Genomic DNA, 15,529 nt, shown 5'->3' with positions numbered 1-15,529 from the left:
AACCCCACCCCGGAGGCCTCCTGCCTCTGTTTGGACGTGTGGGTTTCCCTCTGGGAACAAGGCTTTCCTGGTCCCCTCGTGTGGCTCTCTGTCACTCCCTTGCTCAGCTGATCCTGCCCCAAGAGGACCTCAGAGGGTCTCCATCTCACTCTCCCAGAGCAGGGGGCTGCTGCCTCTGCCTGCTGGAGTGGATCCTGTACTTAGGGGGCTCCATCCTTCCCTAGGGGCTCCTCACTGTGGCTCCCTTCTCTGTAGGCCTCACTTGGAGGAAACTTCTCCCTGAACTGGCAAATGGCCCTAACAAAGCACTGGGAGGTATGTGGGGAGGGGTGGGTCAAGAGGGTTGAAAAAAATAACAGTTTTTCCTTATTGTTAAATCTTAATTTCTCTCCTGATTCTAGAAGTGATATGTGTGATGATAAACACATTCAATGCTGCGGAAATACATGGGTAGGAAGGGACAGCCTCACTGCAGCCCTTCCACCCCAGATGCCACAAGGCGATGGGAAACCTTTGAGGCACCAGGGGTCAGAGGACAGCAGGGCAGAGGCTCGGTCTGAAGTCAGAGGACAAGGCTGAAAACCCTGCTCCAACCATGCAATGTTATGAGTGCTCAGTAAACTTCAGCTGGTGTAACAATACTCAAACTCTTTTTTGTTTGTTTGTATTTGTCACATTAAAAAAAAGAGATATATGTATTTATTTATGGCTGCACTGGGTCTTCATTGCTGCAGGCACACTTTCTCTAGTTGTGGCGAAGAGGGGCTTCTCTTCATGATGTTGTGCAGGCTTCTCATTGCAGTGGATTCTGTCACGAAGCACAGGCTCTAGGGCTGAGGGCTTAAGCAGGGCTGAGTTGTCCCTCAGCATCTGGGATCTCCCCGGACCAGGGACTGAAGCCGTGTCCCCTGCATTGGCAGGCAGATTCTTTACCACTGAGCCACCAGGGCCCTGCATTTGTCACATTTTTGAATACTAAACATGAGACTATATATATATAATCACAAACTTTCATATCTTTTAAAATTTAGTTTTGGGTGCATCTAACTTTTTTTATGAGCTGAAGTTGAACGGTTCTATGAAGACCTACAAGACCTTTTAGAACTAACACCCAAAAAAGATGTCCTTTTCATTAGAGGGGACTAGAATGCAAAAGTAGGAAGTCAAGAAACACCAGGAGTAACAGGCAAATTTGGCCTTGGAGTACGGAATGAAGCAGGGCAAAGGCTAATAGAGTTTTGCCAAGAGAACACACTGGTCATAGCAAACACCCTCTTCCAACAACACAAGAGAAGACTCTACACATGAACATCACCAGACGGTCAACAATGAAATCCGACTGATTGTATTCTTTGCAGCCAAAGATGGAGAAGCTCTATACAGTCAGCAAAAACAAGACCGGGAGCTGACTGTGGTTCAGATCATGAACTCCTTATTGCCAAATTCAGACTTAAATTGAAGAAAGTGGGGAAAACCACTAGACCATTCAGGTATGACCTAAATCAAATCCCTTATGATTATACAGTGGAAGTGAGAAATAGATTTAAGGGACTAGATCTGATAGACAGAGTGCCTGATGAACTACGGACAGAGGTTCGTGACATTGTACAGGAGACAGGGATCAAGACCATCCCATGGAAAAGAAATGCAAAAAAGCAAAATGGCTGTCTGAGGAGGCCTTACAAATAGCTATGAAAAGAAGAGAAGAGAAAAGCAAAGGAGAAAAGGAAAGATATAAGCATCTGAATGCACAGTTCCAAAGAATAGCAAGGAGAGATAAGAAAGCCTTCCTCAGCGATCAATGCAAAGAAATGGAGGAAAACAACAGTATGGGAAACACTAGAGATCTCTTCAAGAAAATTAGAGATACCAAGGGAAAATTTCATGCAAAGATGGGCTCGATAAAGGACAGAAATGGTATGGACCTAACAGAAGCAGAAGATATTAAGAAGAGGTGGCAAGAATACACAGAAGAACTGTACAAAAAAGAGCTTCACGACCCAGATAATTACGATGGTGTGATCACTCACCTAGAGCCAGACATCCTGGAATGTGAAGTCAAGTGGGCCTTAGAAAGCATCACTACGAACAAAGCTCGTGGAGGTGATGGAATTCCAGTTGAGTGATTTCAAATCCTGAAAGATGATGCTGTGGAAGTGCTGCACTCAATATGCCAGCAAATTTGGAAAACTCAGCAGTGGCCACAGGACTGGAAAAGGTCAGTTTTCATTCCAATCCCAAAGAAAGGCAATCTCAAAGAATGCTCAAACTACCGCACATTTGCACTCATCTCACACGCTAGTAAAGTAATGCTCAAAATTTTCCAAGCCAGGCTTCAGCAGTACGTGAACCATGAACTTCCAGATGTTCAAGCTGGATTTAGAAAAGGCAGAGGAACCAGAGATCAAATTGCCAACATCCACTGGCTCATCGAAAAAGCAAGAAAATTCCAGTAAAACATCTATTTCTGCTTTATTGACTATGCCAAAGCCTTTGACTGTGTGGATCACAATAAACTGTGGAAAATTCTGAAAGAGATGGGAACACCAGACCACCTGATCTGCCTCTTGAGAAACCTATATGCAGGTCAGGAAGCAACAGTTAGAACTGGACATAGAACAACAGACTGGTTCCAAATAGGAAAAGGAGTACATCAAGGTGTTTATTGCCACCCTGCTTATTTAACTTCTATGCAGAGTACATCATGAGAAACGCTGGGCTGGAAGAAGCACAAGCTGGAATCAAGATTGCTGGGAGAAATATCAATAACCTCAGATATGCAGATGACACCACCCATATGTCAGAAAGTGAAGAGGAACTAAAAAACCTCTTGATGAAAGTGAAAGAGGAGAGTGAAAAAGTTGGCTTAAAGCTCAACATTCAGAACATGAAGATCATGGCATCCGGTCCCATCACTTCATGGCAAATAGATGGGGAAACAGTGGAAATAGTGTCAGACTTTATTTTTTTGGGCTCCAAAATCACTGCAGATGGTGACTGCAGCCATGAAATTAAAAGACGCTTACTCCTTGGAAGGAAAGTTATGACCAACCTAGATAGCATATTGAAAAGCAGAGACATTACTTTGCCAACAAAGGTCCATCTAGTCAAGGCTATGGTTTTTCAATGGTTATGTTTGGATGTGAGAGTTGGACTGTGAAGAAAGCTGAGCGCCGAAGAATTGATGCTTTTGAACTGTGGTGTTGGAGAAGACTCTTGAGAGTCCTTTGGACTGCAAGGAGATCCAACCAGTCCATCCTAAAGAAGATCAGCCCTGGGTGTTCTTTGGAAGGACTGATGCTGAAGCTGAAACTCCAATACTTTGGCCACCTCATGAGAAGAGTTGACTCACTGGAAAAGACCCTGATGCTGGGAGGTACTGGCGGCAGGAGGGGAAGGGGACAGAGGATGAGATGGCTGGATGGCATCACCGACTCGATGGACATGAGTTTGAATGAACTCCGGGAGTTGGTGATGGACAGGGAGGCCTGGTGTGCTGTGATTCATGGGGTCGCAAAGAGTTGGACACGACTGAGCAACTGAACTTTTTTTATATAATATTTCACTGCTGGGATGTGCTCTAACTTACATATCCCTTAAGGACTCACACTAAAGGTCATCTTCAGTCTTCACCTCTGGTAAGTAACATTTCAACAAATAGCTCCTGCCTCGATCTTTGCTCTGTCTCTCTCGGCTAAACTCCTGAGGGTGGAATTTTGGGCCAACGAATGTGCTTGCTTTGAAATGTAACAGATTTTGCCAAATTGCTAAAAAAAGATATGCCCACTTTCATTGCCCCAAAGCCCATGTCTTTCTCACACCAGCTCAGCCACATGGTCCTGTGGACACTTCGCTTCTCCAGGAGCTCAGAGTTGAAGACATTCTAACCTCAGCCTCCTGAGGATGCTGTGTAGTCCCCTTCTGGCTCATCCTCCCACCACCACCTCTAATCCAAACCACTCTCATGCTCATGTAAGGCCAAGGGCTTTCTCTACAGCATCTTATTTGAGCCCATCTTGGGTAGGAAGGAAAACTCCATCAGTATCATGTGGGATGGGAGGGCCAGAGAGGTCAAGCGACTGGCCCTGTCTCCAGGTGGACAGGTGGCAGAGATGAGAAGCCAGTGCCCTGCTTTCTCACCGAGTGCCTTTCTCATCACACCGCCAGTACACAAAGATGGAGATGTCAGTCTGGGAAGGGCAGGATGAAGAAAGTATATCAGACAGGAATTGATGCCACTAACAGGTATTTAAAACACCTATGATGGGCCAGGAACTAGGGTACAGAGATGAACAAGACTCCCTCCCTGCCTCCAGGGAGCTCAGAGTGTAGTTGGGGAGACAGGTCAATCTTTGGGTCATGTCAGTGGGAGGAAATCAGAGACATGCTGGGAGCGACACTGGGCTGGCCCTTAATCACGGGGAGCTCAGGTAAGGCTAAGAGGAGACATAAGATAGGCTGAGCCCAGAAGGATGAGTGTGGGTTGGCCAGACTAAGGAAGGGTGTTTCAGGAAGAACGAATAGTGCATGCCCCTAAAGATGGCAAAGCCTGAGAGCCTGAGGCTTGTGAGCATCCCATATGGCTGGGTAAGGTGGACCTCTGTGGTTTGCCCTGTACCACCTCTTCTGCACACAGTGCCCAGACTTTCCTTTGGGGAACCAGCTCATCCCACCTTCCTGATTCTGGGATGGGCATGTGACCAACTAGATTCAGACAGCAGCTGACCAATCAGAATACTCCTCAGGGATGAGCAAGGAACCAGAAGGTCAATGAGACTTGACTTGGGGACCTACTATAGGAATGATGGGAAACAGAAACTCTTCCCGCTGGGCTGCTGGGTATTTCCATGAAAGAAAGCTTGCTTGAGAGGGAAGCCAACTCAGATAAAAGCAGAGCTGAGGGACTAAGGGAGATGGAGCCTAAATAAGATGGGTTAGTCTCTGGATCTAGCTGGACCTGGAGGATCTACCCTGGAATTTCAGTTGTGTGGGCCAATCAATTCTGACCTTTTTTTGCTTAAGCCAGATTGACCAGGATATTGGTTATCTGTTACTAAGAGTCCAGACTAATGCACTGGGGAGGAGGGTGGAGAGAAAGCAAGGAATGGTCAGCAGCTCGTGGAGGTGGGTGCAGGCCAGGCTACAGGGTTAAAGAATTATCTGACCATCAGAACTGGGAAGAGTGTAACTGCCAGGCAGGAGAACTCTCATAATGTGACTGTGCCTTTTAGAAACAAAAGGTGTTGACTAAGAGAGAAAAGAAGAAGAAGAGTTAATGACTCCTCCAGAAATTTCAGAGCCTTCGGAACATCTTTTGTAGGGTTTTCCCATCAGGATAGATGGCCTGGTCTGAAATTGGAGCCAAATTATTAATCCATCAGCCCTGATGGCATGTATCAATTTATCTTAATTTCTGAAAATACACTCAGACCTTTCAGACCGGTCTCTCTTCTCTGTCACCAAAAAGAAAAGGGGGCCCAGCAGAGATTTATCAGAGGCCATTTGGCCCTTTGTAAATGCCCTGCTCTGGCTGAAACTGAACACCCGGCATTTCAGGCAGACCACTGGGCCCCCCTGTGTCCTCAGTGCTGTGGGCAAGCCTGCCTGGGAGACAGCGTGCTGGCAGAGGGGCTGCTGCCAGCTCCATAGCCCGAGAGAGAAGGGGCCCTCCCAGACCTGGGGGACTCCTCATCACACAGTCTCATTTCCTCTCCGGAGTGGATCAACTGGAAACAGGAGCCAGCCTCCCTTCCCCTCCCGGATGAGAGACCTCATCACCCATTACTGAGTCTTTTGTAAATAAACCATGGGGGGAGAATGCCATTTGTTCTGCCATTATTGCCTGGTGAGCATCATCAGATGGGTCTTTGAAAGGCACAGAATGAGATCATTTTGGGTTCAGAAATTCCTTCGTGCTCCTTTCTCTACCATCGCCACTCTCCACAGACTTTCTGAAGGGGGACTTTCTGACCAGGGAGGTTGGTTCGGGCAATGACACACCTGCTCTGAGTAGTCAACCAACAACTATTTATTAAGTGCTTTCTCCCTGTCAGGCAATCCTTTTGGTTCTTAGGATACAACAAACAAAGATTATTACATTGTTGAAGTTCATGTTCTGAGAACTCAGAACTCTGATGTGTCCATTTGTGGAAACAAACTTTGCAAGTTAGGTTTAACTGGTAAACTGAGGAACTGTGAAGTTAAAACTCTTCTGATGCCTTATGTGTGATTCTACTGTACCTGTAAGGATGTGGCATTTGGAAAACTAAATTGCATGGGCTAGAGATGCTTCAGTTGTGTCCGACTCTGTGCGACCCCATAGATGGCAGCCCATCAGGCTCACCCGTCCCTGGGAGCCTGGTGGGCTCCCGTCTATGGGGTTGCACAGAGTCGGACGTGACTGAAGTGACTTAGCAGCAGCTTAGCAGCAACAGGTATTTAAAACACCTATGATGGGCCAGGAACTAGGGTACAGAGATGAACAAGACTCCCTCCCTGCCTCCAGGGAGCTCAGAGTGTAGTTGGGGAGACAGGTCAATCTTTGGGTCATGTCAGTGGGAGGAATTCGGAGACATGCTGGGAGCGACACTGGGGTGGCCCTTAATCATCACTGGGAGCTCAGGTAAGGCTAAGAGGAGACATAAGATAGGCTGAGCCCAGAAGGATGAGTGACTTAGCAGCAGCAGTAGAGATACTATAAATGACATACATGCTGTCATCCACCAAACCTGCACCCATGGCAGACATCACTAATCAATCACCACTCCTTTTCTGAACGTAGCCTCACAATATATATTCACACAGTAAGGGGCAGCCTCTACTGGTGGATCAGAGTTAAGGTTGGGAGAGCAAAACTATTTTTGACTTAGACTGTTTACTAATTCAATTCACTGAGATGCTGTAGAGTCGTCTAGTAAATTAACCCCAAGAGGGGGTTAACTGCCCCCAGGAGGAGGCAAAAACTGAGAAGGAAATAAGAGATGGCAGAGAAATCTCTCAGGCTAATTTTCCTCTCAAGTGCTCTCACGTCCCTGCAGAGGCCTGTACAACACAGCAGGTCAGAGCGCGGACCCTGCAGTCAGGCAGGCCTGGCTTCATGTCCTGGTTCTGTTAGTTCTAAATGTGTGGGACCTTGGTCTGAATTCCACTTGCCTCCCTGTGAAATGGGTATAATAATGATACCACCCTCCTAGGGCTGTTGTAAGGATTAAATAAGACAACACGTGTGAAGGGCTCTGCACAGGGTCCTGCCAGCTCTGATCCAGGCACCTGAGTTGCTGCACACCACAGTGGATGGATGCTTTTTGACAGCTGGCATCGCTCTGACTGGCTGGTGCCATCATGATTGCTAAATACTTTTAATGTTACCCCTGGATTTTAATATTAGTTTTATTTAAAGGCTGGCTCCCTTATGGGAGATAACTTCAGAAATCTGAAGGTAAAATGGAAAAAGACTGTTTTTCAAACCAAAATAATGTTTCAGAATTCTAGGTTATTTTCTTGCTCAGTTCAGTTCAGTCGCTCAGTTGTGTCCGACTCTTCACAACCCCATGGACTACAATGGACTGCAGCATGCCAGGCTTCCCTGTCCATCACCAACTCCCATAGCTTACTCAAACTCATGTCCATTGAGTCGGTGATGCCATCCAACCATCTCATCCTCTGTCATCCCCTTCTCTTCCTGCCTTCAATCTTTCCCGGTAGCAGAGTCTTTTCCAATGAGTCAGTTCTTTGCATCAGGTGGCCGAAGAATTAATGTCCCCCAGTTCTGAACTGCTCACCCAGTGGCAGTGACAATGACAATAATGAAAATAATTTTTCATTATTTATTATTTCATTATTTTAGGATATTTACTGAGAAGCACCTAACAAGAATGGTCTTATTTAATCCTCTCAACAACCCTGTGAAGATTAGAGGGTCACTATACCCATTTTATGGAAGTAGAAACTGAGGTTCAGATGGATAAGGACTCTTTGTCCAAGATCACACAGTTGGTACAAAGCAGCAGAGCTACAATCTGACCTAGGCAATCTAACCCTAGCACCAAAACCTTAATTGTTGTGTGTGTGACAATGGTCCTTTGCCTAGGAAGTAGATGCTAGACTCGGTGGAATCAGGGTTGTGCGTTCACAGGACTCAGCCCAGTAATGCTGCTGGTCATTCCTCATGGGCTGGGGATATATCTTACCAAGGGTTCCAGGTGTGTTAGAAGCAGGCCCTAGCCGACACAGGGGCACGAGACACGATAGTCTTCCCTACCGATGGACAAAGCCTTCATTCTTCACTTGAGATCAATACAAAAATCCAACAAAAAGGGGCAGAAGTTGGCCTCAGAAGTTTGGGTAGTTAACTAGTAACCATTGTCTCCTTTACTACCGTTATCAGAGATTCTACAGCCCATGGATTGCTGTAATAGGTTATAGTAAATATTTATTCTCCAACTCTTTAATTATTTCTACCAGTTATTAATTGGTGGCTGTGTCCCCAGGTTGGGTGCTAACCATTTTCTAGATATTATCTAATTTAATCTTCACAAAAGTTCTGTAAGGTAGGTAGTCTTATTATCCTCTTAGATGAGGAAAGAAAGCTCAGAGAGGTAATCTAACTTGCCCAAAGTCACACTGCTTCTGAGTAGTGATGCTGGGATTGGAGCCCAGGCTTTTCTGATGCCACAACTCGAGCTCTTAGCCCCTGGTTTCTGTATATCCAACTCCAGCAGGGACAGGCACAAAGGCAAAACTTGAGACATGTGACCAGAAACCACTAAGGACAAGTTGGCCTCTGTGAGGCCGGGGGATAGTTCTCGAGCAGAGCTTCCCACCAGCCTATGTGTCCTGCTCAACTGGCTCTCTCTTCCCCTCTGCTGGTGTGCTGGCCGTCTCAATGGGAGACACACCATCTCTTCAGTGAAGTGAGGGCTGTCCTATTCTAAACTATCATCTAAGAAGGGATGATGCAAACATTGAGCAGATGGGCTGCAGAACCTGAAGCCTCCACAGTCTCCCCAGGCTCAGACACTGCTAGGCAGGCAACCTGCCAGGATTGGGGGTTTTTCCAGGGGCTGGCTTACCTTGAATGAGATCTCGTACTGCTCCCCTCCCCAGATCTCCAAGCCTGGGTCATACCCACCCAGCTCCCAGAACCACTTCCGATCCACGGCGAACAGTCCACCGGCCATCACGGGAGACCTGCGGGAAGAAGAAGGTGGTGTGAAGAGCAGACGTCCTGGTGGTGTGTATCCCGCTCTTGGATGCTGCTGTTTCCCCAGGGATGCCGTTTCCCACTGCTCCATCAACATAGCCCTCGTGTCCAGCAGGGAATCCAAAGCCCTTCTGAGTGCAGCCCCTGGCTTTCTTCCTTCTTCATAAATGCTGTGTTTTAACCAGTGGACCTCAGACTCCTTCACATGGTTAACACCTAAGAATACTTGTGGAATGGAATCATAGTGTTTTCCCTCTGTGGGCCTTGTAGCTCCATCATATTTCTATATATCTCCATGTCTCTCTCTCTATCTCCAGTTCTCCCACTGGTTAAATGGTTTGGATTAGGTCTTTCTAAGCCTGTCTAGGCTATAGAATGCCTGAGAGAGATGAAAACACACACAGCTTCCTGGGTCTGACCCCAGACCTACACAACAATCTCTGGGGGATGGAGCTTAGGTTCTGTGTTTTTGGATGAGATGATTTGATGATTCTTACTTTCCAAGCCCAGCATGGGCATGCTTTTCTGCTGAGAGTTTAGAAAAGAAGCCACAGTCCTTGTTCTTGCAGTTAAACTGGGATGAGATTCCTCCACTCATTCATTCACTCATTAGTTCATTCATTGAGTGCCAGCTGAGGAGCAGAGGCTGGAAGAATCTGGAGGTCAATCGGGGTCAGGCTGAATCTGCAGGGGATGTCAGTGTAGCAGGGTGGCCACCTCAGGATGGGAGGGTGCAGAAGGCAGGTTGGGTGTAACGAGGGCCTCTGGAGGTGCAACCAGCACTACAGGAAAGGAGGGCACCTCTGCCTACATATTTTGGGGGTGAGGAGAGAGGCTGGGGCAAGAGTTGAGGAAGAGTACTCAGAGGGGTGGCATTTGAAGTGGGTATGGACAAAGTGGAGCTGGGGGAGAGAAGGGAGGGAAACCATGAGCCCAGGAACTGAGATGGTCAATCATGCATGGGGTGTGGCCTCCCCCAGTTCCCCTGGGAGGGGCTACCAGCATTTACTGCATGAAAACCTCTCTGAGTGGTTGTGCTCATGTCTGGCTCCAACTTCAAACCCTCAAAAAAAAAAAGAAAACTGGGTTTCCCAGGTGGCACAGTGGTAAAGAATCTGCCTGCCAATATAGGAGACATGGCTTCAATCTTTGGGTCAAGAAGATCCCCTGGAGAAGGAAATGGCAACCACTACAGTATTCTTGTCTGGAAAATCCCATGGACGGAGGGGCCTGGGAGGCTACAGTCCATGGGCTCGCTAAGAGTCAGACATGACTGAGTGGCCTGGCATGCACATACATAAAGAAAATCCATTGCAGGAGCAGCCTCCACAACCCTCCTGGCCTTGGGAACCGCACGCTCAGGGAAGTGGACTGATTAGGAAAGCACTGAAGTGCCCCACCTGCCTCGCCAGGCTTCCTGCAGCAGACAGGCCTGGACAGCACATGAGGGGACCCTCAGGAGGGATTCCCTGGATCCTTCTAGGGCTCGGGTCTGCCCACTGCTGCACTGAACTAATTTATTACTAAAATGAATTTATTCCTCCCATTGACCTCATGAGGCCCTGTTATCATTACCCCATTTTATGCACGCAGAAACCAGAGTCCTGACAGGTGACGTGCTCAAGGCTCCACAGCTACCAAGCAGCACCTCTGGGATCTGAGCTTCCAATCTGTGCTGCGGCCACACCCCATGTAGCTATAATACACTGCTTCCTCTTGGGAAGGAACAATCCAGAAGTAGGCGATGAGTGAACAGGACTTGGGGTCAGAAACAAGGAAATCCTCAGTCCAACTGCAGCTCTCCCTAACCCACGGTGGGACCTGGGACAGAGAGTGTAACCCCAGAATCCTGCGCTGCCCAGTATGGGGGCCACACGTGGCTACTGACACTCGAAGTGTGGCCGGTCTGAACTGGGAGGTGCTGGCAGTGTGAGATACACACTGGAGTTCCCAGACTTAATATGAAGAAAAAGAACAGAAAAGATCTCATTAATAATTTCAAAGTGTTGGTCACATGTTAAAATAAGAACATTTTAAACATACTGGGTTAAATAAAATGGGAGTAGTAAAATGAATTTTATCTGCTTCTCCTTATCTTTTTTAAATGTGGCTTTGAGGACACTGAGAAGCACATATGTGAGTCGCACTGTATTTCTCCAGGGCAGCACTGACTTAACCTCTCTGAGCCCGTTTCCCCATCTACACAAGGACGTACAGCTACTCTCCCTAGCTCACACTGCTGCTATAATTTTGAAAGCATTCAGTCTTGTAGGAAAGTAAGGTGTTATTAGTGTCAGCTTTCTTCTGTCTTATGAAGGTTGTGGAGTTTGGGTTTTTCTGGCTGGAGCCGTAATGCCTGGAGGGGCAGAGAGTGGTTCTGACTCAGTGCTTCATGGAAAATCAAACCTAAGACTGCACAAAAATATCAGTTTGGGTGGATGCCAGCAGCAGGGGCTGTGGAAAAGGCAGGATATTAGCTGTGAGGCATTTTGGATGCTCAAGGGTTTTGCCTCCAGAGGGAGGCCTCTTCTCCAGCCTGGTCTGTTTCCTGCCATGTTCAACAGTCATAATTACAACAGTCCTAAGCGTCCAGTGGGTGCCACTCATCTCACCAACACTATCTCCAGCTCTCACAAAGCCCTATTACTAGCTCTCTTTTCACAAGGAGAAATTTGAAATTCAGAAATGCTCTATACTCTGTTCAAGGGCATGTAGTTTGTAAGTGGATGAGCTGCCACCGGAGCCAGTGTCTTTCAAATATCATGACATGGCACTGTGCCTGTGGCGTGCCCACTTGCTGGGCACCGTAGGGAGGAGTGCAGAAAATGACCAGGATTTCTTTGTACCCTAGGACAAAACTCATACAGAAGAGAGATTTATGGAAGGAATCGGAGGGTACAAAGGATGGAGTGTCCCTTGGGAAGCATCTGGGCCAGTGGTGCTCAACTGTGTCCACGTGTCAGCATCACCCAGTGGATGGCTGGATCCCCACCCAGAGACTCTGGTGCTACTGGACTCGGGGACAGCCCGGGTAGTGGTGGTTCTTCTTCTCCTTCTTCCTCTTTCTCGTCGTCTTCCTCCTCACACTTCTTTCTCCTCCTCCTTTTTATAAATTGGATTTTTTAAAGATTTATTTATTTTTGCCTTCAATGTTTCCCAGCATCCAGGTGTTCTCTAGAGCAGCCTCTGGGAGCTGGAAAGGGCATGAGAACGGGTCCCTTCCTGGAGCATCTCAAGGAAATACAGCCCAGCGACGCTGTGATTTAGTCCAGGAGGACCCTTTCAGACTTCTGACCACCAGAACTTGAAGAGAATGAATCTGTGCTGTTTTGATGAACCAGTAAGATGTGGTAAGTTATTACTGCAGTGATAATTAGGAAACTGATCAGCAAACTAATCCAGCAGGAAAGGCTGGACTTTGGCTTCACGCCCAGAGATCTTCCCACAACTCTGGCAGGAGAGCTGGAGGGGCTCATGTGACAGCTGGGATGGTAAGCTGACTGACTCCCTCAGTCAGAAAGACCCTTCTGGAGCTCGGGGGACCAGACAGGGACAGGCTCAGCTGCTAGCCCATGGTGTGCCCAGGGAAGCCTTCCCTGTCCTGGGACCCGAGTCTTCTCTTCTGCAAGGGCTTGGAGCCCATGACCTGTTGGTTCCCTCCAGTGCTCACATTCCAGGATGTGATGGGTCTAGTCCCGTGCTCCCAGTCTTCCACTGGGGGACAAACTATTACTTCCCTGATACTTCCAAGAGGATGGATGGGAAAGCTGGCTCCAGGGGCAGTCAGACCTGCATGGCATTAAGCCTTTGCCCCTTCACAGCTGTGGGACCTGGACAGGCTCCTCGTGGAGCCCTGGTGTCCCCACATGGAAAACACGGATGATAGTTTTTACTACACATGGCTGTTGGGGTTAAAAGGATCAGTGTGTAGTGTGCTCAGCACTGCACTGGCACTTAGAAAATGTGTGGTAAATGGTGGTGACTTGTGGTGCTGGAGAAGACTCTCGAGAGTCCTTTGAACTGCAAGAGATCAAACTAGTCAATCCTAAAGGAAATCAACCCTGAACATTCATTGGAAGGACAGATGCTGGAGCTGAAACTCCAATACTTTGGCCACCTGATGAGAAGAGTCAAGTCATTGGAATAGACTGATGCTGGAAAAGATTGAGGGCAGGAGGAGAAAGGGGTGACAGAGGATAAGATGGTTGGATGGCATCACCGACTCAACAGATATGAGTTTGAACTCCGGGAGATGGTGAATGACAGGGAAGCCTGGTATGCTGCAGTCCATGGGGTCACGAAGAGTCAGACGCAGCTTAGCGACTGAAAACACCAACATGGTGGTGACAATGACAATGACAGCGGGGACGGTGACGACTACAACTGGGCGCCAGGCTTGCCGCCCCCGCTGCCAGTCTTGGGGTAGGCAAAGAAGTGACCAGCTTGGTGGTCCATGAGCCAAAGCTCTGTGACAAGCTGGGAGGGATTGTGCTTCTGGTTGGGGAGGTCTGCCCCACCCCCCTACACTGGACTTTTGGGGGAGGTGGCGATCCTGAGTTCTGTGTGCATTAGGAGGGGTCCCTGGGGTCAGCCACTGGGGCTGGCCTGGGTAACTGATACTTACTCAAATGGGTCGCTGGGGTCAGTTTTCTGTAGTTCTGGAGGGATGGGGATCCGCTTATAGTACATCTCCCAGTCAAAGGCGCCCCGCATGGCATCCCCCGCCTGCGTCTCGTACCGGAAGTCATCGTGGTCAATCACATCGATCATTGGGCACACGATGGTCTTGCGGTTCCGAGCGATGCGGTCTGAAGAAGCCAAGAGATGCCTGTTAGGGAGGCTAGATGGGAAAGCAGCTACCTGCATGATCCTGCTCTGTAACTTATTCACATTTCTAACATGTTTCCTGGGTGATTTCTCTGAATTCTTGAGTTTGAGACTCCATGAGGATGAAAGAGTGCAAGCTTTAGGTAAGATGGACCAGGGCTCCCAGCCCATCCTGCCATCCACGATGGGTTCTTGGATCAGCAACACAAATAACATTCCGAGCCTCAGTGTGCTCCTCTGTGAAATGGGGAGAAGAGGCTCTGGTCGCAGGAGTATTGGATACAGTTAACGTTTGAAGATGTTTAGCACAGGTTCCTATCATACTCAGCACTGTTATGGAAAGAGATTAATTTCTTTCTGGGAAGGACCCTGTTCTGGCCCTGCCAGGCTCCCCATTCTGATTCTTGACTTGTGGCCCAGCATCCAGGCACCCCAGCACTTACCCCTCATGGCAGACCGCCTGTCCCTGAAGCTCCTCAACCCCTCCTGGCTGCCGTCAGAGGACAAATGGTCCTTGCGAGAAAGGCCAGTTCCCCTCTCCCAACAGTCGGAACTGATGATGAGTGAGAGGACTATCCCATGAGCTCCTCAGGACAAGTAGGGCCTGGTGGACCTTGGCCATGCAGGAATTCTGCCTGCAAGGCGATCCAAGGTGGCAAATGGGGGTCTTAACCTCAAAATGGCTCTAAGTCCCTTTCAAGCCAGAAAGACGCAGACTCTACAAAATTCACTGTCTGCCCTCCAGTGAGCCTTCTGCCAAGAAGCCCTGACGATAGCCAGTGACTGGGGCAGACGATCTGCTATGCGGGGCAAGTGGGCTGTGCTGGGCTGCCTTGCTGCTTAGGCCAGGGATCAAGTTCAAGGCTTGGAATGGGGAGTTTGGTAGGGCCAGGGTAGGCTGGAAGCTGCCCAGGGCCCAAGCTTCACTCACTGAGTTATACAGTGGATTTTTCTTCCAGGAGAGAAAGCGGAAGTTTTGTCTTTCTAAACTGCAATACACAATCCATAGGTGGGTCAAACATTGAATCACTGAATATCAGGGTGCATTCTAGGTGGTGAGGGAAAGCACTGTTTTGGAAATATTTCAGTCATACTGCATCAGTGTGTGCATTTGTGTAATGGACTGACAGATCCCCAGTGTATTTCTAACTGTGGCACACGGTCATAAAAGTTTGAAAAATGGTGCTTTTGACACTGTGTCCCCACGAATAGATCTGGAACCAACAGTGTCAGAAGCACGCAGGGTGTGTTTAAGTGTTTTCCCCCAACCCCCCAGGGCTGGCCTGCCCCAGGCCCGCTGAGTCAGGATCTCCTGGGGTGGAGCTTGGATCTGCCCTGTGGAAGGCTCCCTAGGAATTTTTAAGGAAGCTGAAGAATCTTCTTGGGGAAAGATCTAGGGAAGGGCTCTTTCTCCCTAACAGGGCTTCCCTGATAGCTCAGTTGGTAAAGAATCCACCTGCAACGCAGGAGACCCCAGTTCAATTCCTGGGTCTGGAAGAT

At 48.3% G+C, this 15,529-nt stretch overlaps 1 protein-coding gene across 1 annotated transcript in view; it reads right to left on the bottom strand.

Annotated features, from left to right (window-relative positions):
* The window catches only part of GALNT10 (polypeptide N-acetylgalactosaminyltransferase 10), a 229,646-nt gene that overhangs the window by 27,184 nt on the left and 186,933 nt on the right, over positions 1-15,529 (bottom strand). The window contains exons 6-7 of the mRNA XM_070374662.1: positions 13,827-14,010; positions 9,072-9,189 (exon numbers count right to left, since the gene is read on the bottom strand). Of these exons, the coding sequence (XP_070230763.1) occupies positions 9,072-9,189; positions 13,827-14,010 (302 nt within the window). The remainder of the gene's footprint in view (positions 1-9,071; positions 9,190-13,826; positions 14,011-15,529) is intronic.

Source organism: Bos mutus, chromosome 7, assembly GCF_027580195.1.
Source record: "Bos mutus isolate GX-2022 chromosome 7, NWIPB_WYAK_1.1, whole genome shotgun sequence".
Taxonomy (NCBI): domain Eukaryota; kingdom Metazoa; phylum Chordata; class Mammalia; order Artiodactyla; family Bovidae; genus Bos; species Bos mutus.
The sequence above is the reverse complement of the archived record's forward strand: the minus strand, read 5'-3'. Positions and strand labels throughout refer to the sequence as shown.